Source organism: Puma concolor, chromosome A3, assembly GCF_028749965.1.
Source record: "Puma concolor isolate L17-30 chromosome A3, mPumCon1.1.hap2, whole genome shotgun sequence".
NCBI lineage: Eukaryota > Metazoa > Chordata > Mammalia > Carnivora > Felidae > Puma > Puma concolor.
Genome location: NC_141669.1, coordinates 116905152 through 116927526, shown reverse-complemented (window position 1 = coordinate 116927526; position 22375 = coordinate 116905152). Strand labels below are relative to the sequence as shown.

At 40.8% G+C, this 22375-nt stretch overlaps 1 protein-coding gene across 7 annotated transcripts in view; it reads left to right on the top strand.

The window, feature by feature from the left end:
- The window catches only part of NCOA6 (nuclear receptor coactivator 6), a 108388-nt gene that overhangs the window by 75256 nt on the left and 10757 nt on the right, over positions 1-22375 (top strand). For 4 of the 7 annotated variants that reach the window (XM_086702029.1, XM_086702030.1, XM_086702028.1 and 1 more), the window contains 6 exons: positions 1872-2018; positions 4616-5732; positions 8638-8759; positions 12426-15431; positions 18212-18280; positions 21307-21343. In XM_086702029.1, the coding sequence (XP_086558155.1) occupies positions 1872-2018; positions 4616-5732; positions 8638-8759; positions 12426-15431; positions 18212-18280; positions 21307-21343 (4498 nt within the window). The remainder of the gene's footprint in view (positions 1-1871; positions 2019-4615; positions 5733-8637; positions 8760-12425; positions 15432-18211; positions 18281-21306; positions 21344-22375) is intronic. The other 3 variants (XM_086702032.1, XM_086702031.1, XM_086702034.1) reach the window with 3 other exon arrangements.

The window sequence follows — 22375 nt, the reverse complement described above, 5'->3', positions numbered from 1 at the left end:
CATCTTACTGGTTACATTTAAGCTAGCCCTCTGGATGAAAATGCAGGTAAAACTCAATATAGAGATTTTCATTTTGTTTTTTAAATTACTTTTGCTTGATCTTGGACTGATAAGATGTCCAGAAGAAACACGCATTTTATTAATTTAAATCGCTCAGCTGTTGAAAAAAAATTAAGATTATGCAATAGAGCAAAAATGAAAAAAATAAATACAGGGTCTTTTGGGGAAAAGGCCCTTCGAGTTTTCAAGTTTGATAATCTTCGTAAAGTAGTAAGCATGGTATTTGTTAAGTTTGATTAAAGTGTTAAAGGGGAATAATTTCAGAGATCATTGACTTTTATAGTTTATAATGCCAATGCCTGCTCCTTAGAGAGGGAATTCCACCAGTTATACCTAAAGGAGATTTATTTATTTATTTTGTAAGGTGCCTCTTGTATGAAGAAAAAGCAATGGAGCTTAATGTGTGAGAGGTAAAACGATTACAGTAAAACTTATCCATCTCCATGTTTATTATTTATCTTATTAATCATTGATCTAGTGCACATGAATGTGCTTGGAGCTTTTCAGTAAGGTATAGAGAGTGCCAGTAATACTGTCATCTGATGAACATATCCCCACCAAAAGACACCCATTGCCTACCCAGAAAAAAACCCTTGCATCTTTAGTGCAACATAGCAAAGGCATGTTCTCATGGTTTCTGGTGAAATTAAGTTGCTCATCAGTCTCTTCACTCTCTTGTAATTAATTTTACTGACGTGCAGGCTCTGATATTTAAATCCTAAGAAGTTTTTAGAAAATGCAAGAATGTTTCAGTTCCAAACTTCACTGTTCTGGGCATCTAGTCCTGGATCAGTGGAAGCTGGGTAGTCCCTCCTGCAAATGTGATTCCTGATTTAATTATAGTGGAAGCATGCAAATGGGGACTTGTCACTGCTAAAGAAAGGACAAATGCATATTTGTCTACAGAGCGTTTTTCAGGACAATGAAAAATTGGTCCTTAAAAATAAATGGACTAAAACAAAAAATTTTTAAGTGAGCTTTAGGTCTTGATGCTTTCATGGAGCAGATTATGTGCTCACATTGGTGATCTGGCCACATCAAGGCCTATGTTATAAACAATGAGTGGGTTCTGAGATCCTCCTTCTTACAGATCTGTTTTCTGAAATTAAACCTTCCTAGAAAAGGAAGTAATACTTTAGTAAGATTCCATTAAAGCATGGCTTTTGGTACCATAGCTGTCGGAATTGCAGCAAACCTTATAAGGGGAAGAAGGCATGATGATAATTTAATATAGCCTCACTTTGAAGCTCCTATGGATTGTTGCTAATCTCCTGTCTCTTCCCAAGAGACGAGCACAATATTGGGGGAAGTTTTCCACAAAGGAGATTGTCATCCATTTCCCTCAATGGAAAAAAAATCACCTATCGTTAATATCAGGACCCAGCTCTTTGTTTTATAGTATTTCATATCAATTTGTTTGAATATGAGAGAATTTAGCATATTACTTTGGTACCTATGTTAAAGTATGTAAAGTTTTGGGGTCTGTTGTATTACAGAGAAAAGTGAGCCCTAAACCTTGCTGTGACATGGCCTCAGATCACATTTAGGGAGCAGATTGCCATCTCTTCCTTGGCATGTTCTAAGTGTAAATTTTTTAGTATTTCTTTTTCATTTTGACAATGCTCATGTAAGAGATTGTGTTGATTTTTTTAACCATCTTTCCCAACCTTATTATTAAAGATCTTACCAGTGTGACAGAGAGAGCTAAGCCAGTGGAGACTTCATGCAGCTCATCCTTCCTTATTCATTCCACATCTAAGCAAGAGTATAAATTTGCTAGGTAACTGCCTTACTCATTGTTTTCTATTAAGGAATGCCTAAACGCCTCCCACCTGGCTTCTCAGCAGGACAGGCCAATCCGAACTTTATACAAGGTCAGGTGCCTTCGACCACAGCAACCACCCCTGGGAATTCAGGAGCCCCTCAGCTGCAAGCAAATCAAACTGTCCAGCATGCAGGTTTGTTTTCTGTGATTTATTCAGCCAACATTTATTGAACATTGTGTGCTAGATACCATGATAGATAATAAGAATATACAGATAAATATAAATCCTGGTCCTTCTCTTAATCTCAAACCCAAATTATTCTTTCAGAGCAATAACTAATATATCAAAAGTAGGTACAGTGTCTTGGGAACCGAAGGAAAGGAAATTAAACTTGAGTTTGAGCAGGTTTCAGCAATTTTTTTTTCTTGTAAAGGACTCCAGATAGTAAATATTTCAGACTTTGCAGATTATATGGTCTCTGTTGCAACTACTTAACTCTGCTATCACAGCACAAAAGTAGCCATAAACAATATGACAAATGAGCATGGCAGTGTTCCACACACTGTTTATTTAGAAGCTGGCAGTGGGCTTGATTTGGCTCATGGGCCATAGTTTGCCAACCCCCAAGTTAGTAAAAGGGCAAAAGGCATTTCTGGCAAAGGAAACTATAGGTACAGAGACACATGGCATTTTGGGCAACTGCACCTTTCAAAATCTCTCTATAGTACATGTTAGCTTTGTTTATGCAGAATGTCGAAATTCTGGTTTATAATGTGGTGTTTGAAGAACAGACTTTAATCAGTATAGATTTAATGCCGACAGTGTATTTGTGGAGAAATAGGATAGAGCAGAATGGCTAAAAAAATTTGTAAAACAGTGTTGTAATATGCCCAGACTTCATGTTTCTGGTTGCTTAGGCACCACATGGACTAATCTTCTTATCCTTTCTCATTGAGCCAGTTCGGAATGAAGTAAGTGCAAACATTTTCTGTGGAGAACTCCCCATCCCCACTTAGAGTTAATTTAGTTGTGTGGTTCCAACTTTTAATGGTAAATCACTAAGGAACAAGAAAAGTTCTAACTTTGTTTTTTTGTTTTTTTAAAGTTCAAACTACCTCTTGAAGCGTGAGAGAAGGGCAGATTAAACTGTTTTACTTTACCCATCTGCCAATGCAAAACTGCATTCCTGGTTATGTGAATTTATGGTTTCTGTAGGAAGTTATGAATAGTGATAAAATCATTCATCATTCTTCCACCCAAGCACATCTATTTTGTATTTCTATATGGTGCCTTCCACAGGCACATACTGTTTAGACTTCCACACTTCTCCTAAGATCGTTCTACTCCTGTCTCTCATTTTCTGTTCTCTTAACCCTACTTTATTTCTCTTGTTAGCTTTTAGTTCTCCTGAAAAAATATTTGTCTGTTACAGTCTCTTGCCAACTCCATAGAGTCAGGGGTTTGGTGTGTCTTGTTAATTGATACTACCTTAGCACCAAAAGTGTCTTGTGCATATTAGTTACTCAACAAGTAATTAATGATTGAATGAGTATACACTGTATATTCAGTGTGTACAGAATATTCAGTTTATACAGTATATACAGTGATCATGGAGTTTAAGTTAAGAGTTTATAAGGCTAATGATCCCAAAATCTTTTTTGGGATTCAGAAAAACTGAATAATGTGAACAAGGGACAGTTTGTCCCCTGCCTCCCTGGCTGGAGTGTGGATTGGCCTCATAACTTCATTATGGCTGCCACTTTCTAGTCCTTACTTAAAAGTGACAAAGAGCTATAAAATAATCTAAAAGAGTATTCAGTAAAAAGGGGGAGATAATGCAAGTAACTATAGGAAAATCCTAAAGACCCAACAATAAGTAAACACTGCAGCAAGCCAGGCAGTGTCTTTGTCTAAATTAGAAATAACTGAGAATAGGACATGTGCTGTATGATCCACCAGGGACTGCCACAGGGAAGGGTCAGTGAAGTTTTGTTTTTTGTTTGTTTGTTTGTTTGTTTGTTTGTTTTGGTGGATCGGAGATTTATTTAACACCAGTGGGCTCAGAGGAGACCATTTCTCCAAAGCTCTGAGCCTAGGGGTCAGTGAAGTTTTAACATCCCTTGGTAACTGTTCCTCTGTCTGCAGTTTCTGGGTTATCTGTCAGTTGACTTACACCAGAGGCTCAGCTTCAGATAAGGAATAAGGAATTTTTACCACACTGGGGCAGAGGAGACCTGTCCTTAGGAAGTATCAGGTGTTCTTTCCTTTCACGTGCAGCATCCAGTATGTAAACTTTGAGAGTCATTAGTTTTCCAGGAAGCATGTTTAGCATTGCCAAGGTTTTCCTAAGACAATGCATCACATTTGTTGTTTTCCTGACTCATCTAAAGCAGAGCTTATTTCACCAGCCTACAGTGCTTTTCATTAATTTTCTTCACCTTAAAATAGCTACATGTCATTTTCGAACAATGAGATGCTGCCTTTCTCTTTATTTCATCTGAAAGAAACTAAACTGTTGATCTTCAAAGTGTTATCTTTAAGTTACCAAATAGGAGTAAAGAAACCATTTCCCCTTCTCTGTTGTGTGGTCATTGGGAATGTAACCAATCATTCCACAGTCATGTCTCCATACTTCAAAAAAGCCACAGAAAATATGTCAAACATAGCATATTTATTTATGTTGGTCAGTGGATATATGAGTTATTGGTGTTTCTCCAATTAGAGTATCTTAATACCAATATAAGAGTATTTCTATCTGAAACTGTCCTTTTTTTGTTTGTTTGTTTAAGGTGGTCAAGGAGCTGGTCCTCCTCAAAACCAGATGCAGGTGTCCCACGGGCCACCAAATATGATGCAGCCCGGCCTCATGGGAATTCATGGCAACATGAACAGCCAGCAGGCTGGTAGTTCTGGGGTTCCTCAGGTGAACCTGGGCAACATGCAAGGCCAGCCCCAGCAGGGCCCACCATCTCAGCTGATGAGCATGCACCAGCAGATTGTGCCCTCCCAGGGCCAGATGGTCCAGCAGCAAGGAACCTTGAACCCTCAGAATCCTATGATCCTTTCAAGGGCCCAGCTTATGCCTCAGGGCCAGATGATGGTGAACCCTCAAAGCCAAAATCTTGGGCCCTCGCCTCAAAGGATGACCCCACCCAAGCAGATTCTTCCCCAACAGGGCCCACAAATGATGGCGCCACATAACCAGATGATGGGGCCTCAGGGGCAAGTTTTACTCCAACAGAACCCAATGATAGAGCAAATCATGACCAATCAGATGCAGGGGAATAAGCAACAGTTTAACACTCAGAACCAATCCAATGTCATGCCGGGACCAGCACAGATAATGAGGGGACCAACTCCAAACATGCAAGGAAACATGGTGCAGTTTACGGGACAGATATCAGGACAGATGCTGCCACAGCAAGGGCCCGTGAGCAACAGTCCATCTCAGGTTATGGGGATTCAGGGGCAGGTCTTGCGACCACCAGGGCCCAGCCCACACATGGCCCAGCAGCATGGTGATCCTGCTACTACAGCAAACAATGATGTCAGTTTGTCTCAGATGATGCCTGATGTTAACATGCAACAAACCAACATGGTTCCCCCCCACGTGCAGGCCATGCAGGGAAACAGTGCCTCGGGAAACCACTTCTCAGGCCATGGGATGCCTTTCAATGCACCTTTCAGTGGAGCACCCAATGGAAATCAGATGTCCTGTGGTCAGAATCCTGGCTTCCCAGTCAATAAGGATGTCACACTAACAAGCCCATTGTTGGTCAACTTATTGCAGAGTGACATCTCTGCAGGCCATTTTGGGGTAAACAATAAGCAAAATAATACCAACGCAAATAAACCGAAGAAGAAGAAACCCCCTCGGAAGAAGAAAAATAGTCAGCAAGATCTAAAGTAGGTTGTGATAGTTTTGCCTCAAATTGTATTTATTTCTATGTGAACTTTTTTCGATGGAAAATTTTAAACGTGTATAAAATCAGAACAGTATGAAATCCCTCTGCTTCAACAATTACCAAGTCATAGTCTGTCTTGCCTTCATCTCCCATTACCTTTCTGATTATTTTAAAGCAAAATGACTGTGAATATTTTCAGTACTATGTACCTCTGAAAGATAAGGACAGGTTGGGTTTTTTTTTTTAATGAACACATAATACCATTAACATGTAGGAAAACGAACACTTTCTCCATAGTCTCACACACTCAGACAGTGTTCAAAGTTTTCTAATTATCTTAAATTAATTCTTTTTTTATCGTTTGTTCAAATAAGGAGCCAAACAAGGTTCATACATTGCAACTGACTGATCTACGTCTCTTAAGTCTATAGTCTCAGGGATTGTGGCACATAGAAACTGAAAAGTAGCCAGTGCTCCCACATTACACTCCACAAAGCACTTCAGGGTTATAACAGCTACTAGGGAGCCAGAAAGGCCAAATGTGTTTTGGAAATGAAAACAGTTTATCAAAACTCCCCGCTCTCTCAAATGGAAATAGTTTTTTGGGGACACCTGTCTGTCTCAGTCTGTAGAGCATGCAACTCTTGATCTCAGGGTAGGGAGTTCAAGCCCCACGTTGGATATAGAGATTACTTAAAGAAATAAAAATAGGGGCGCCTGGGTGGCTCAGTCGGTTAAGCGTCCGACTTCAGCTCAGGTCACAGTCTCGCGGTCCGTGAGTTCGAGCCCCGCGTCGGGCTCTGAGCTGATGGCTCAGAGCCTGGAGCCTGCTTCCGATTCTGTGTCTCCCTCTCTCTCTGCCCCTCCCCTGTTCATGCTCTGTCTCTCTCTGTCTCAAAAATAAATAAAAACGTTAAAAAAAAATTTAAAAAAAAAAAAAAAGAAATAAAAATAAAATCTTTTTACAAAAAGAAATAATTTTTTGTACAAATGCCTTTCCTTCAAAGGCTCTCTATTTTGTGAAAAAATAAGTAAGTAAAGGCTCTCCATCTCCATCATCCCTAGAAGCTTAAAGCCTCATTCTAACATGGTTGGACCTTTTAAATCAATTACCCCTTAAGTAAAGGTTCTCTAGGTGAGTTCTTTTGCAAGATCATAGCAGGAAGGACGATTAATTTATATGTCATGTCTTGAAGCTAAGTGTTAATCATGTTTTTTTGACTTTGATAAAATGTTTCCAGAGGGCATATTGATTAAACTGGACTTTCTGCCTTTAATCGTAGAATTGAAAGAGACATTTGTTAATAGGGAATAGTGACTAATGAATGTAAAATGGGTTCATTGAAACAAATTGCTAGAACTGTAGGAGAGTTTTAGTTAAACAACCATAAATGTTCAAAATAAAACCCAACTGTCTCTGAGCCTTCCCACAATATTTCTTTGATTATACCATACTCACTTGCTGCTTCTTGAGTATTATAAATTAAAAGTCTGTGACTGTATATTAACAAACTATATTTTCCTAAATTCAGACTTAATAAGACTTTTAATTATCTAATTTTTCCAGTAGCTCTAAGTTAAATTCTTTACTGCTTTCAACCTGCTGTCCTGGGAGGGTATTTATTTCTCCCAGTAGTCTAAAATTGTAAGGCTATTCAGTTGCCATTAGTATGCATTCTTGCTGTCTTCACCAGCTCTGAGGAAGATCGCTTACTTGTTGGGGCTAGAAATTGTGGAAAGGACCTTATATAGGCATCAGGGTTCCTACAAAAGGGAGACAGTAGGTATAATAGGAAGAGCACTTGCTCCTAACTCTACCACTAGCTCACTGTAGAGCCTTGGACCTGTTTCTTACACCTCTCTGGGCCTTTGTTTTCTCATCCATAACATGAAGTGACTGGACCAGATATCTTGAGATTTTTTAGCAGTGCAGTTCCATGAAAGTAAAGAGACCTACAGAACCCTTATAATTTGAAGCGAGAGAGAAGTCATAGAAGGAACAAATTGCTATAGGCATCTGGATGTGCTAAAGACCTGCTTCAAGCTCTAAATTTCCATGTGCTAGGACTTTTTAAAATGGATTTAAGGTAAGGCTTAGAAACCACACAGAATACAATGAGATCAAATACTGTCTAAAACTGGGTGACCAATATCAGGGCAAAGGGAAACTAAAGATAGGGAAGAAAGATACAGCTAGGAATAAGATTGCAAACCAAATGGATGTGAGTACATTGGTTCTTTGGGAATGTGGATGTTAGTAGATAACATTTTTTTTCATTTCTTTTTCCCCACTAAAAATTCTAAGCTACAACCAGGTAAAAACGAAAGCATCCCAAAACCAGTGGGGATGTCTGCAAATACTCATTGTATAGCAGAAATAATTAGCTTTGTTCTAGTATTCTCCATTTTTCTTTATTCCCTGGATACCATTTTCATCAGCCAACCTACAACTTCTTGCAAGGTGTTATGAATTGTGAGAGCTGCCGCTATAATATCCACAAAAAATAAACAATCTGGACTCCATGGTTGAAATTGATAACTATACCAAAGATAGTGTGGTTTCACAAGAATAATACTTTATAATGTTGATAGTCCAAACTATGATCAGGTCTTAAAACATTTAAGCGATGGATGATTACTTGAAAATCATTATGTCAGAAATTTGTAGAAAGCACTTTGAGTAAATAGCCATACTATTATTAGATTAAGTAGATTTTATTGTTTAATGAAATTGCTGGATTATTTTTATGCCAAACAGTGAATATTTTATCGGACTAGAGATATGGAAGTTACGATAAAGATGATAATACAAACAGATTTTATGTCTTCAGAAATAGGGGAGAAGTTAAGCTACTTTCATGTATAAGCTAAGCAACTTACTCCCAAATGTATAATTTATTTTTTAGTACCCCAGATAATCGCCCAGCTGGGCTGGAGGACACGGATCAGCAGCCATTGCCTGGAGAACAAGGAATTAACTTGGACAACTCAGGCCCTAAACTGCCAGAATTTTCAAACCGACCACCAGGTGATAAAATGTTAGCTAAAGATTGCGTACTTTTCATCATTTATACAGCAGTACAAGGCTTCTCTTCAAGGAAACGTTGGTATTTTATTTTGTCTCCTAACTAGGCTTCTTTAGCAATTAAATGTGTCTAATATTTGGAAACTTTGCCTTGATAGTAAGTAAAAATTTCAAATATGACTTCTGAAGGCATATGTATATGTAGTGTATACAGTTGACCCTTCAACAACATGGGTTTGAACTGCATTATCTACTTATATGCAAATTTTTTCAGTAAATACAGTAGTATAAATGTGCTCTCTTACGATTCTTAATACCGTTTTCTTTTCTCTAGCTTACTTTACTGTAAGAATACAGTATATAATACATATAACCCAGAATGTGTGTTAATCAACTGCTTATGTTATGTAAGGCTTCCAGTCCACAGGTAGGTTATTAGTACTTAAGTTTTGGAGGAGTCAGAAGTCATACATGGATTCTCAACTGCACAGGGGGTCGGTACTCCTAACTCCCACATTGTTCAAGGGTCAACTGTGTATAGATACTGCTCAGATTAGCCTTCTTGATATTAAGTCCTCATAAAATCAGACTGAAATGTCAAGTGCTTCTTTATTCTTGTCAGTATCAAGATTCTAGTTGGCATCCAAATGGAGTAAGATTAAATGGAAAGATGTTTTCACTCGAATCCTGCTTGCCTGCCTTTCCTGCAGCCTTTCCTATTGGGTTTTCTCGAAACAATGAATAGGGTTTACAATAAAATTTTTTTTTTTAATTTTTTTTTTCAACTTTTATTTATTTTTTGGGGGACAGAGAGAGACAGAGCATGAACAGGGGAGGGGCAGAGAGAGAGGGAGACACAGAATCGGAAACAGGCTCCAGGCTCTGAGCCGTCAGCCCAGAGCCTGACACGGGGCTCGAACTCACGGACCGTGAGATCGTGACTTGGCTGAAGTTGGACGCTCAACCGACTGCGCCACCCAGGCGCCCCTACAATAAAATTTTTTTAATAGAGTTTTTATTATGAATCTTTAAACATAAAAACTATATAAGAGTAATAAAAGAGACACTCATGTACCTACCACCCAGCTGAATAATAAATAAGATCACTATTGGTGAAGCCCCCTGTGTTGTACCCCTTTTTGGCTATAAAATAATATTATCCTCTAAATGTTGAAAAGAAAAAAACTTTCTAAAATTCATTTATTCCAACCTAGGTGTTATAGAAGAACTAAGGCCAGCTGCCACAATATCTCTATACTTGCTACTCTTGGCCTGAGCAGTGATTTGTAACCTTATTTCCCTGTGACCCAGTTGAAGACACCCAAGCCTGTCATAGTTAGGTCACTCTTCCCTGTGTGTACAAAGGATTATGTTTTGTTTCTTCCTCACTAGTTATTCCTCCTTTTTGACGTGTGAGAGTGATGTTATTTTGGGTATATACCGTAATCCACCCTTAATTTATGTATTTTAAAAGTGAACCAAAAAAAAAAAAAAAAAAAGTAAATACACCATGATGTCAATACTACATGCTATTTATTACAAATTGTTTGGGAACACCACAATTCCAGTCAGTGAGTTGCAGCAATTGAGGCAGGGAGGTCACCAGTCTTGGCAGGTATATCTAGATGACATTATGAATAGGAAGATACCTTCTTCCCTCAAACACATGTGAATTCCTATATGAATCCCAGAGGTCCTTGCACACATCATTGCTTCCTTTCTAGAGTTTAAAAAGTAGGAACCTACAGGATGAATTTGGCCTATCATGTGTTTGAACTATCATGCAGTGTCTTAAACCAGATAAAAACCTGGATTTAGATGCCTTTAGATAGAACATTCATTCTGCAGTTTGGCTCTGTACACAGGACTACTACTGTCTTATACCAGACCACTTCTGTTCTTCACTACTGGCCTGGTGCCTAAAGGCATATGAGTTGCAACCCTTGATTAATAAATATGGGTTTGGGTTATGTTATAGACACTATGTGTGTTTTGGCTTTCGTTCTCTACCATTATGTGACGGCAACCCTAATCTGTCTTCTTAACGTTAGTGCCCTTTGGACTGCTGCCTCCAGCTTCTGGAACCTTTATAGCAGCCATGCCCTCAGCTGTAACTTTTGAAAAATTGCTGTATTATCTGCTCTGCTGTCTTTGGTATTTATTGTGCTACCTGGTGGGCTGATTTAAAGATAAAAGACATTTGTGACATAGCCCAACAACCGTGGGCTTCTACAGAAATGACAATTTTCTTAATATGGGAACCTGAGTTAAACCTGTAGAAGTGCCATATTATTGTTGGCTCTATAATTGTAAAGAAGTGACTTGGGCCTGAAATAGAAAAGGATTTTTTAAAAAATCTCTAAAACTGAATTCTGTACATTGTACTCATTGGTGCCATGGTAATCTTTGGCCAGAAGACATTAATTAGGGTTGACCACAGGGTCTGACCCTGTGGATCAGCAGCATTTGGTAGCTCCTCTGTGAAAATCATGAACCATCATTTCTGCCAACTGCCAGAGCCAACTGTTTTTATTCCTGCGCCTTCTTAAAACTTCCCTTATGCATTTTTATGCAACAATGGAATAAATCTAGTTTGTGAAATTGTATCCCAGCTATATCCCCACTTTTTCCCATGGAACTACCTTTATTCTTAGTTAATGATTTTTCCTTTCTGCTGATTGTGTAAAGCTCTGGTTCTAAAATGTCAAGTAAAAGCTTCACAAAAGAAGGAATCATTTGAACTGTTGCCTTCTGAAAATCTATAAGGCATTGTCCCTCAGTTCTTTTCCCAAAATTATTTTTTATTCCTGAGGGCGATGTTTCTGGCTTATTATTCTTCCTTTGTGGATTCATAGAAAATATTTCTCCAAATTGAGTTTTAACATGTAAGAAAGTAAATGGAAATTAATATCCATAAAAAAATCTTCAGTATCCTCAATTTATTTTCAATGTGTATATCAGCTTCTGTTAGCTCCTGCTCTTTATTAAATTGAACTACATCAGAGGGACAGTTTAGTTCATTTGGGTTCCCCAAAGGATTGAGCCTGAAGGATGCAGCATGATGTATGGAGCCAGTGGATTGGCGTCATTTTAAATCCCTCTTAAGGCATTGAATCCTAGAATTGTATATTTGCTTCTGTTGAAAGAATAAAAAGCCTATCTTTGATGCTGTTGTTTTCACAAAATCACACCTTAAAAAATTAATCTTGATAACAGAAAAAGTGAGTCCTAAATGCCTTACTTCATTCACAAGTACAGTGAAATATTTATTATTCCCACATGAGACCCCAGTGCTGGGTGGTCAGCTACTTGCTATTGATGGGAATTTTTCTCATTTCACCTGAATGTTTGGCTGGGATAGACTCAGCCACTTTCATTGCATAGCACAGAGTGTCTGTCTATTACAGTCTTAGTACAATAGTGCCTCATTCAGACCTTGAAGACTAAGGAGCTCCAGGTTCTTGATGCTTTGCTTTTTGCTTCCTTAAGCTGTGTGCCCCTTTGCTTATGTCGGATAATGAGGAGCTGCTCCTGCCCCCCTGGCAGTGGGCATGCCTAAGCTGTTTGTGCACTGTCTGGGCCACCTAGATGAGTATTGCTTGGCTATACTCTAAAAGTTGCTTTTCCTGCCGAAAATCTAACTTCCCTGATTTTGGGGGCTTGTTTTAGGTTATCCTTCTCAACCAGTTGAACAGAGGCCACTTCAGCAGATGCCTCCTCAGCTCATGCAGCATGTGGCACCCCCGCCACAGCCACCACAGCAGCAGCCGCAGCCACAACTGCCGCCACCACAGCAGCAGCCGCCACCTCCCAGTCAGCCACAGTCGCAGCAGCAGCAGCAGCAGCAGCAGCAGCAGCAACAACAACAACAACAAATGATGATGATGCTCATGATGCAGCAGGACCCCAAATCAGTTAGGCTTCCGGTCTCCCAAAGTGTCCACCCCCCACGGGGCCCCCTGAACCCAGACTCCCAGAGAATGCCCATGCAACAGAGCGGCAGCGTGCCTGTTATGGTCAGTTTGCAAGGACCTGCTTCCGTGCCACCATCACCTGATAAGCAAAGAATGCCAATACCTGTGAATACTCCTTTGGGAAGCAATTCAAGGAAAATGGTATACCAGGAGAACTCCCAGAATCCTTCTAGCTCACCACTGGGAGAAATGTCCTCGCTCCCTGAAGCAAGTGGCAGTGAAGTACCATCTGTCTCAGGAGGCCCAAATAACATGCCTTCACATTTAGTAGTTTCCCAGAATCAGTTAATGATGACAGGGCCAAAACCTGGACCATCACCCCTTTCTGCAACTCAAGGTGCAACTCCCCAGCAACCCCCTGTAAATTCCCTGCCCAGCTCTCATGGCCACCATTTTCCAAATGTGGCTGCTCCAACCCAAACATCTAGGCCTAAAACACCGAACAGAGCCAGCCCCAGACCCTACTATCCTCAGACACCCAACAATCGCCCTCCTAGCACAGAACCTTCAGAAATCAGTCTGTCTCCAGAAAGACTCAATGCCTCCATTGCAGGACTCTTCCCCCCACAGATTAATATTCCTTTACCTCCTAGGCCAAATTTAAACAGGGGCTTTGATCAGCAGGGCCTAAATCCAACAACTTTAAAGGCCATTGGGCAAGCACCTTCGAATCTTACCATGAATAATCCTTCCAATTTTGCTGCCCCACAAACTCACAAATTAGATTCTGTGGTGGTGAATTCTGGAAAGCAGTCTAATTCTGGAGCAACAAAACGGGCTAGTCCGAGCAACAGTCGCAGGTCTAGTCCTGGGTCCAGTAGGAAAACTACCCCAAGTCCTGGGAGGCAAAATTCAAAAACCCCTAAACTTACTCTGGCCTCTCAAACAAACACAGCTCTGTTGCAGAATGTGGAGTTGCCAAGAAATGTATTGGTCAGTCCCACTCCTTTGGCCAATCCCCCTGTACCTGGGAGCTTCCCTAACAACAGCGGGCTGAATCCTCAGAATCCTACTATGCCTGTGGCTGCAGTGGGAGGTGTTCTGGAGGATAACAAGGAGAGCTTGAATGTGCCTCAGGACAGCGATTGCCAGAATTCCCAGGGTAGGAAGGAGCAGGTAAACATTGAGCTCAAAGCCCTCCCTGCCCAAGAAGTTAAAATGGTTGTTTCTGAAGATCAGTCTAAAAAGGACGGGCAATCTTTGGATCCTAACAAACTTCCCGGTGTCGAAGAGAACAAAAATTTGGTGTCTCCTGCTATGAGGGAAGCACCCACATCGTTAAGTCAACTTCTTGATAACTCTGGAGCTCCTAATGTGACCATTAAACCCCCTGGGCTTACAGATCTGGAAGTAACACCTCCAGTAGTTTCTGGGGAGGACCTGAAAAAAGCATCTGTCATTCCCACACTGCAGGATCCGTCTTCTTCTAAAGAACCCTCTAATTCCCTAAATTTACCTCACACTAATGAGCCGTGTTCAACCCTTGTGCATCCAGAATTGAGTGAGGTCAGTTCTAATGTTGCACCAAGCATCCCTCCAGTAATGTCAAGACCTGTCAGCTCTTCCTCCATCTCTACTCCCTTGCCCCCAAATCAGATAACTGTTTTCGTTACTTCCAATCCTATCACGACTTCAGCTAATACATCAGCAGCTCTGCCGACTCACCTGCAGTCTGCATTGATGTCAACAGTCGTCACAATGCCCAATGTGGGTAGCAAGGTTATGGTTTCTGAGGGACAGTCAGCTGCTCAGTCTAATGCCCGGCCTCAGTTCATTACACCTGTGTTTATCAATTCATCCTCAATAATTCAGGTTATGAAAGGATCACAGCCAAGCACAATTCCTGCAGCCCCACTGACAACCAACTCTGGCTTGATGCCTCCCTCCGTTGCAGTTGTTGGCCCTTTACACATACCTCAGAACATAAAATTTTCTTCTGCTCCTGTACCACCTAGTGCCCCCTCCAGTAGTACTGCTCCAAATATACAGACTGGTCGACCCTTGGTCCTTAACTCACGAGCCACCCCTGTTCAGCTTCCTTCCCCCCCATGTACAACTTCTCCAGTTGTCCCTCCTCATCCCCCTGTCCAGCAAGTGAAAGAAATGAATCCAGATGAGGCTAGTCCTCAGGTGAGCACCTCAGCAGATCAGAGCACTCTTCCCTCTTCACAGTCAACCACAATTGTTTCTCCCCTTTTGACCAATAGTCCAGGCTCCTCTGTCAACCGGCGAAGCCCAGTCTCATCTAGTAAGGGCAAAGGAAAAGTGGACAAAATCGGCCAGATTTTGCTGACCAAGGCATGTAAGAAAGTTACAGGCTCTCTTGAGAAAGGGGAAGAGCAATATGGTGCAGATGGAGAGACTGAAGGCCAAGGGCTAGAGACCACAACTCCAGGGCTCATGGGAACAGAGCAGTTATCCACAGAGCTGGACAGTAAAACCCCAACACCCCCAGCACCCACTCTGATAAAAATGACCTCTAGCCCCGTGGGCCCGGGCTCCACCTCAGCAGGACCCAGCTTACCTGGCGGTACTCTCCCCACCAGTGTACGCTCGATAGTAACCACTCTGGTACCCTCTGAGCTCATCTCTGCGGCGCCGGCCACAAAAAACAATCATGTTGGCATAGCATCTGAGCCACTTGCGGGTGGCCTAGTGGAGGAGAAGGTGGGATCTCATCCAGAGCTTCTACCCAGCATAGGTATGTACTCGGGGCCTGGCATCATCTCCTCGTGTCAATTTTTTGATGACCTATCCCACAAAAGAAAGCATGACTTCTCTTCTACTTGGTTGAAGAAGAGTGGGCTAAATGGCAATAGTGGTAGTTTCATTTATTAGAAGTACATTGGGAAATATACTTGAAAACCCATGTTAAGTTTACATTCATTAATAGGTTCACTCTCAGCTCCTAAAATAATGGCAGACCTTTCATTTATATAAAGCTTTTCATTTTACAAGGAAACATCTTTACCTGTTATCTCACGTTATCTTCATACCAACCATGTCAGGGAGCCCTTAACCGAAGTCCGATTCCGTGAGTGAGAAGATTGAAACTCAGAGTTCAATATTTGTTCAAAGTTGATACTGTGAACCTTCAGTTTAACATTGTCTCTTAAAGGTGAATAGAAGTTTCTGCGAGCTCTCCTTACCATGATAATGACTTGCTCTTGACAGTTTCAGAGCAGGGTTCTCATAGCCCCTTCCTCATTATACTCTATCCCAGAGACTATTCCTTTCTGACTGTCTACTCCAGAGGAGAACTTTTCAGAAAACTAAGTTTCATGACAGTAAACACAGGAGAAGCAAAGTGGTTGAGAGACAGATAGGGTTGAGTTAGTATCACAAAAAAGTGCCACCATTTACCAGCTCTATGGGTTTAAGTAAGTTGCTCAACTACTCCAAACTTGAGTTTCTTCCTTTTGTAACAAGGGAACAACAGTAGTTCTAAGAGTTCACTGAGATAATGCATATAATGTGCTTAGCACAGAATATAGTAATGAATAAATGGAAAAAAATTATTACTGATTTCTCTTTGACACAGTTTTTCATAAATTAGACCATTCCAATTCATGTATATCTAGTTCAAATTATTTCCTATGTACTGTTAAGATGGGCAAATGATGGGAGCGTAGGTATCCTTATGCCTCCCCTCCCCCTTCACACCCCGCCACACCCCACCCCCCCCCACACACGCACACACACGTCTCTCCTGTGAGACCTAAGTGATGCAGAAGCTCTATTTTCCCCAAGTGGAGTCAATCACATAATGCCAAAGCTGAGAAGGACCTTTGCTATATCCTAGGGCAGCTAACAGTGCTTTTCTCGTTGAATGCAAGCTAAAATGTTTTGAGTGGTAAGCACCTAGGAGGAGGGTCAGAAAGAACACAAGCTTCAGGTTATGATCAGAGTTCAAATTCTAGTTCCACTGGTTACCAATCACAGTTGGATAAATTCCTTAACCTCTTATAAGCCATGTACTTCACCTGTAAAACAGAGTTTGTAATTCCTACCTCCCAAAATATACAAAGATAAAAGGAGAAGACAGCATAATGTGGCCAACACACTGCCTCACACAGAGCTTTAGAAAGGTTAATTCCCCCTTTCCCTCTTCAATGCTAGAGACACGGAGAGATAAAGACCCTTAAGGAGTTCATTGCCGTTGCAGGAGACAGAGACTTCACAGGGCTGGGTGCCCTAAGTTTCTGGTTCAAATTCTGTGAATGTAGATGACTCCTAAGAATGAAAAAGAAACCTGGTGTGAGTTAAATATATTTTCTGCTATTAAGTGTTTCTGTTGTACTTCTGGAGGGATCTGCCCACCCCCCCCCCACTCCCCCACTGCACACACATACCAAGAGAATAATGATGAAGTGATTAGAGAATATTTTTATATGGGTCATATATAATACTAGAGTAATATATGAGCTTTGGGAAGATGAACCTGCAGTTTAAAAAAACCTCAATTTTAAGATTGTTTCCATTCTTCTAGGTTTTTATCTTGAAAATGTGAGAGATCAATACTGGAGTTAAAAGTAGGATTTAAGATACAGTTTTAGGCTTTATCAGATAAACATCCAAAAAAAATTCTTAACACAAAGGCATTATTGACTAAGCAGGGAGAGAAATATACAAAATTCACAATTTATACAAGAGGATAAAACATTGTTACTAAGTTTATCTAGGATGTTAGACTGAAATGTCAAGATAGGAGGACGTAATCCTTGAGTGACTGTGGCATATCTATGCCCTTAATCTTTATTGTATGATCCAATAAGCTTCCATTCTAGAGTACATTGTGTATCCTGTTCCATTCCTCTTCAGGGACCTGAGTAGTCTCTGTCCTCCAAAGCCTAATTCTGATGTTTCTCCCTCTAATGTACCATCAGTTTTCTCAGTCTAGAATTGATCTCCTTTTCTTTCGATTCCCATAGCACTTTCTACCTTATGAATCTTCTTCATATAACATCCCAGTGGACTCCAGAGTACCACATTTGTGTATCTTATCTTTGATACTGGACTGAACAAAAAGAAAAATTAGTCTCTAACGGTGCCTGGAACAGCGCCTTGCCCCTAGGAAGTTCTTGGTAACTGTTTGTTATATAAGTAAATAACATCAAATAATGTATTCACCAAGTATGAATTGAATATCTGCTCGATGACCATCACTCTTGCCAGGTGCTATACAAAAGTACAAAAGGAATTTTAAGATTCAAGTCTCAAGGGGTGTAGTCTTTAGAGGAATGAGAAATTTTTTAAATGCTGAGGTAAATGGTATCATTGTTCTCTGCAAGTGGTTCAGTTTGCCTACTAAGGTGTGTTTTGGGGGTTAAGTTTTGAAATGTCCTTTCAAGGCCAGTTTCAAGTACTGCCCTCCAAGCGTATATGTATTTCAGCAGTTACTTAGCCCTTGAGTCAGTCAATGCCTTCAGTTTTGTTGAGAAAAGAAAGTAAAAGGCCTGTATTTTTTTTTCCTTGCCTTAGCCCCTTCACCGAGTTTAGTTGCAAAGGAAACTCCAGCCACAACACCACAGGGGCCTGGTGCCAGACCAGGTAAGGCATGCTTTGGAAAAACTTCTCTGAGTGGAATGGATTATATGTGAAGGAACTGCTGCTGTCCTCAGGGTGCCAGGAAGTGACTGAAACTCTCTCACCTGCTGGCTTCAGAGCAGACCTCAGATGAGTGGCAGGGTTTGTGCAGGACTGTTAGGGTTCTTTTCCCCCCGACTGGCTTGCTGTCTTATGCATTCCTGGTGTCAGCCAGGGAACCCAAGAAGGGTGTTGCGGTGCCCATTGTCTGCCACCTAGCTGTGGATGGTTTCCATTGGACTGTTTGCCCTGTTGCATGACCCTGGCACTCATAGCTGGCAGCTGACTGGCCCATGGTAACTTGCTAGGGTGGCAAGCGTTCCTACACTCAGTTAGTAACTGCATATTCATGACAGGAGTGGAGGCTTGTTCTGAGAACCTCTGCTACAGTGAGGTAGCCACTTTTCCTGGGAGTCAGTCATTTCAGTCCTCTCTGGATGGCATTATGTTTCCCATGACCAAGAAATTGCAAATAGCGTGAAGGATGGTGTTTCTGGAAGGTGGAGTCCATGGTAATCTGACAGATAATTGCTGTGGAATGCTGGGTCAGCTCAGAATGCGTGAGGATCTTGATGGCAATAACAGTACTGCCTTCATAGATAAATAGTGTAAGTGTGTTAACAGTTTAATCTTGGCCTGGCCCTTTGTCACTGAACATATTGAGAGATACCAAAAAAAAAAAGTATGACACTTTTCACTCAGAGGTTAGAATCTCATTTACAGTCCAGTTCACACTTGAAAAAAATTGTAAGGAAAAAACAGTATTACCATGTTTAGCTTAGTGGGCCTAAATCAGTGAAATTAAGCTATAACTTGTGATTTTTTTAAAGATTTTATTTTTAAGTAATTGTTACACCCACAGTGGGGTTTGAACCCATGACCCCAAGATTAAGAGTCACATGCTCCACCAACTGAGCCAACCAGGCACTCTAACTTGTGTTTATTTTAAAAGCTGCTTCAGGTGCTATGTGCTATGTTATGTTCTATTGCACACTCTGGGTAAAATTAGGCTTCTGAAAAGAATGGTTGAGCAAAAAGCATTTCAGCCATTCAGATTCTTCCTTTGCTACCAACTACCCACATGATGCATGACATTGTGCTAGGCACCTGACAAGGATAGGAGTGGAGCAAATCATTCACAGAAGGTATTAGATGGTAATGTTCATTTTTGGCGAGAAAAGGAGCAACTAAAAGAGGAAGGGAATTACATTTTCTGCCCCAATTCTTTACTCCAGAAAAATGTGCTTTACTATATCGTACATCTTCCTCAAAATAATTGGCCAAAGAATCCTATTGCTTTTAAAAGTTTGACTTCGGGGCGCCTGGGTGGCGCAGTCGGTTAAGCGTCCGACTTCAGCCAGGTCACGATCTCGCGGTCCGTGAGTTCGAGCCCCACGTCAGGCTCTGGGCTGATGGCTCAGAGCCTGGAGCCTGTTTCCGATTCTGTGTCTCCCTCTCTCTCTGCCCCTCCCCCGTTCATGCTCTGTCTCTCTCTGTCCCAAAAATAAATAAACGTTGAAAAAAAAATTAAAAAAAAAAAAAAGTTTGACTTAAATGAATCTCCTTAAAATACCCTCATAGTCACTAAATTGCCTCACCAGATTCCTTTGATCTCTACTAATGTGAATTAGCTGTAATAGTGTTAAAGTTCTCAAAAGCACTGAGTTTTGTTTCACATGAGCAAACTAATAAAATGTTTTGGTAATCAGCCTCTTTTGAGCTGTTTTCATTTTTGAGCACACATTACCTGAGTTTGTGTGCAGGCAACAGAGACCCAGTGAGCTGGTATCTATTTCAAGTGGAGGGTTTCCAGGTTTTATGGGTTAGATGTTGGGAGCTAAGTAGCAAATGAGAAGCAAGGATTCCCTCATCTTGCATTGAAGGCAGAGGGATGCAAGGGATTCCAGCATGAAGGCTGCATTGACATGAGTATCCTAACAATAACAACAGCTAATTTTGAGTTCTTACTAAGAGCCAGGTGCTGTACTGAGTTTTTATATGTATTGTTCCATTTAATCTTAATTTTGAGGTGAGTAAAGTGGTTGTCCCCATTTTTCAGATGAGGCATTGAGCACAGAGAGTCAAGCACAGGGTTACATTACATGGCTAATCAATGGCGTCAGAATTCTAACCTATGCACTCTTGATTTCACTGCCTTCAAGGAAGTTAACGTGTAATCTCTGGGGTAGATGAGGCATGTACACTGAATCTGCTGTGCTGAATTCTCTATAAGGGGAGGCAGGAACAGGTACAGAGCTGTGGGAGGCCAGAAGCAGGAGAGATCACTGCTGTCTGGTGCATTAGGAAAGTCTTCTGGAAAGATGAAACTCTAAAAGCGATGTTTTTCTGCTGATGCTGAGAAAGAAGTGCCTGGTAAACCCATAGAATATTCATTTAAGCAAAACCCTGCTAGACAAATTACTGAGATTTTCCTTTCTTAGAGGGTATTGTGGGGAGTTTGAGGAAGAGAGGAATGTAATGGAGTCTGTAGGCATTATCTCAAAGCAAAGCAGTCTGCACTCTGTAACTCAGTGAGGAAGTCCTTTGGAGGAGAATGCATCCTTAATATATATTTAAGACATATTTTAAGATTACTGCCTTTAAAAACAAGTATGAAGAGGTTAGGGATATTTTAAGAAAGAAACCAATCTCTTCTACAGGAGAGGAAGAGGCTTATTTTACTAATCTAGTTATAGCTGGGTGAAATATGAACCAGGTAGTGTGAATTTAGTTCTATTGATCCAAACAGGATTATTTCACAGTGTGGAGTAGAAATAAAAATAGACCAAGTAAGTGTCTTATGCCCCAGACTACTGAGTTGTGTCCCTGCCAACTCTGTCTCCATACCATGTAGGGTGAGGATCCTGCTGGGCATGAAGACATGTTAGCCTAAATAGGGCATTTAGAATTCTGAGACACCTCCCTTCTCCCAGTGGACATAGACACCAGAAGCTCCCACATCTCATTTCTGTCCTTTGTATTTTTCACAGAACTCGAGGCAAATGCTGCCATGGTCTCTGGACAAAGGTAAGATGATCATTCTGCAGACTCAGCATGAAAACGGCGTAAGCCTCTTTGAAGGGAAGGGTATCGGCTTTCTTATCCTTTAAACCTCTCTTCACCTTGTCCTTTTTCCTTGACTCATTGTGCCAGTCTGTTTTTCCTGCTAAAACAGGGGAGCTGTCCTGAGTCCTAACCCCTGAGAGGTAACATTTCCCTTAACAAAGCTTGGTGGCCAAGTTTCTACCTTTTTTGGTTGTTTTGAAAATTGAATGAGATAACATGTTCAGCACTCACCATAGTGAGTAAATAGTAAGTTCAGTATGTAAGAACTGTTGTTATATTGTCATTAATAATAGTCCTTGCAACACCTTCTAAAGCATAGCTGTCTGATCCTCCAGGCATAAGAGAGAAAGCCAGACAGGGTCTGAACCCCAAAATTCATGCTTTTCCTGTTATACTACAAAGCCCCACATAACCTAATAAAATGAAATACACCTGTGGCTTCACTAACTCCATGGAAAGGAGGAGGAATAGTTCCAAAAGTAATTCCTTTTTTAATCTAGTAATGCATTGGATAACATTTTAGAGAATTTATCATATTTGTACAACTTAGTTTATAAAACACCTTCACAATCATTTTCTCATTTAATCCTATCCACCCTTTGAGGTGGTGATAATAACCAACATCTATCTGAATGCATCTCATGCTATGCACTGGGTTGCAAGCCCCTTAAGTGTATCATCTCATTGAATTTTCACAGTATCTATTAGGAAAGTAAATTCTGTCTTACCGGTAAGGAACCTGAAGCTCAGAGAAGTCAACTAAATTGCCCAAGGCCACAGATTTAGTAAATGGTGCAACTGATATCCAAACTCAGGTGCCCTGATTCCAGAACCCTCACACTTATGTATTGTAGCAGACAAAATGGGGATTATAGATCAAGAACCTGAAGCATAGAGGAAGTTAAATATCATGTCCAATAAGTATATAGGTAAGACTTGACCCCTGTTCTTCTGCCTCACAGATTCATTGGCATTCCTACTACATATTTCTCC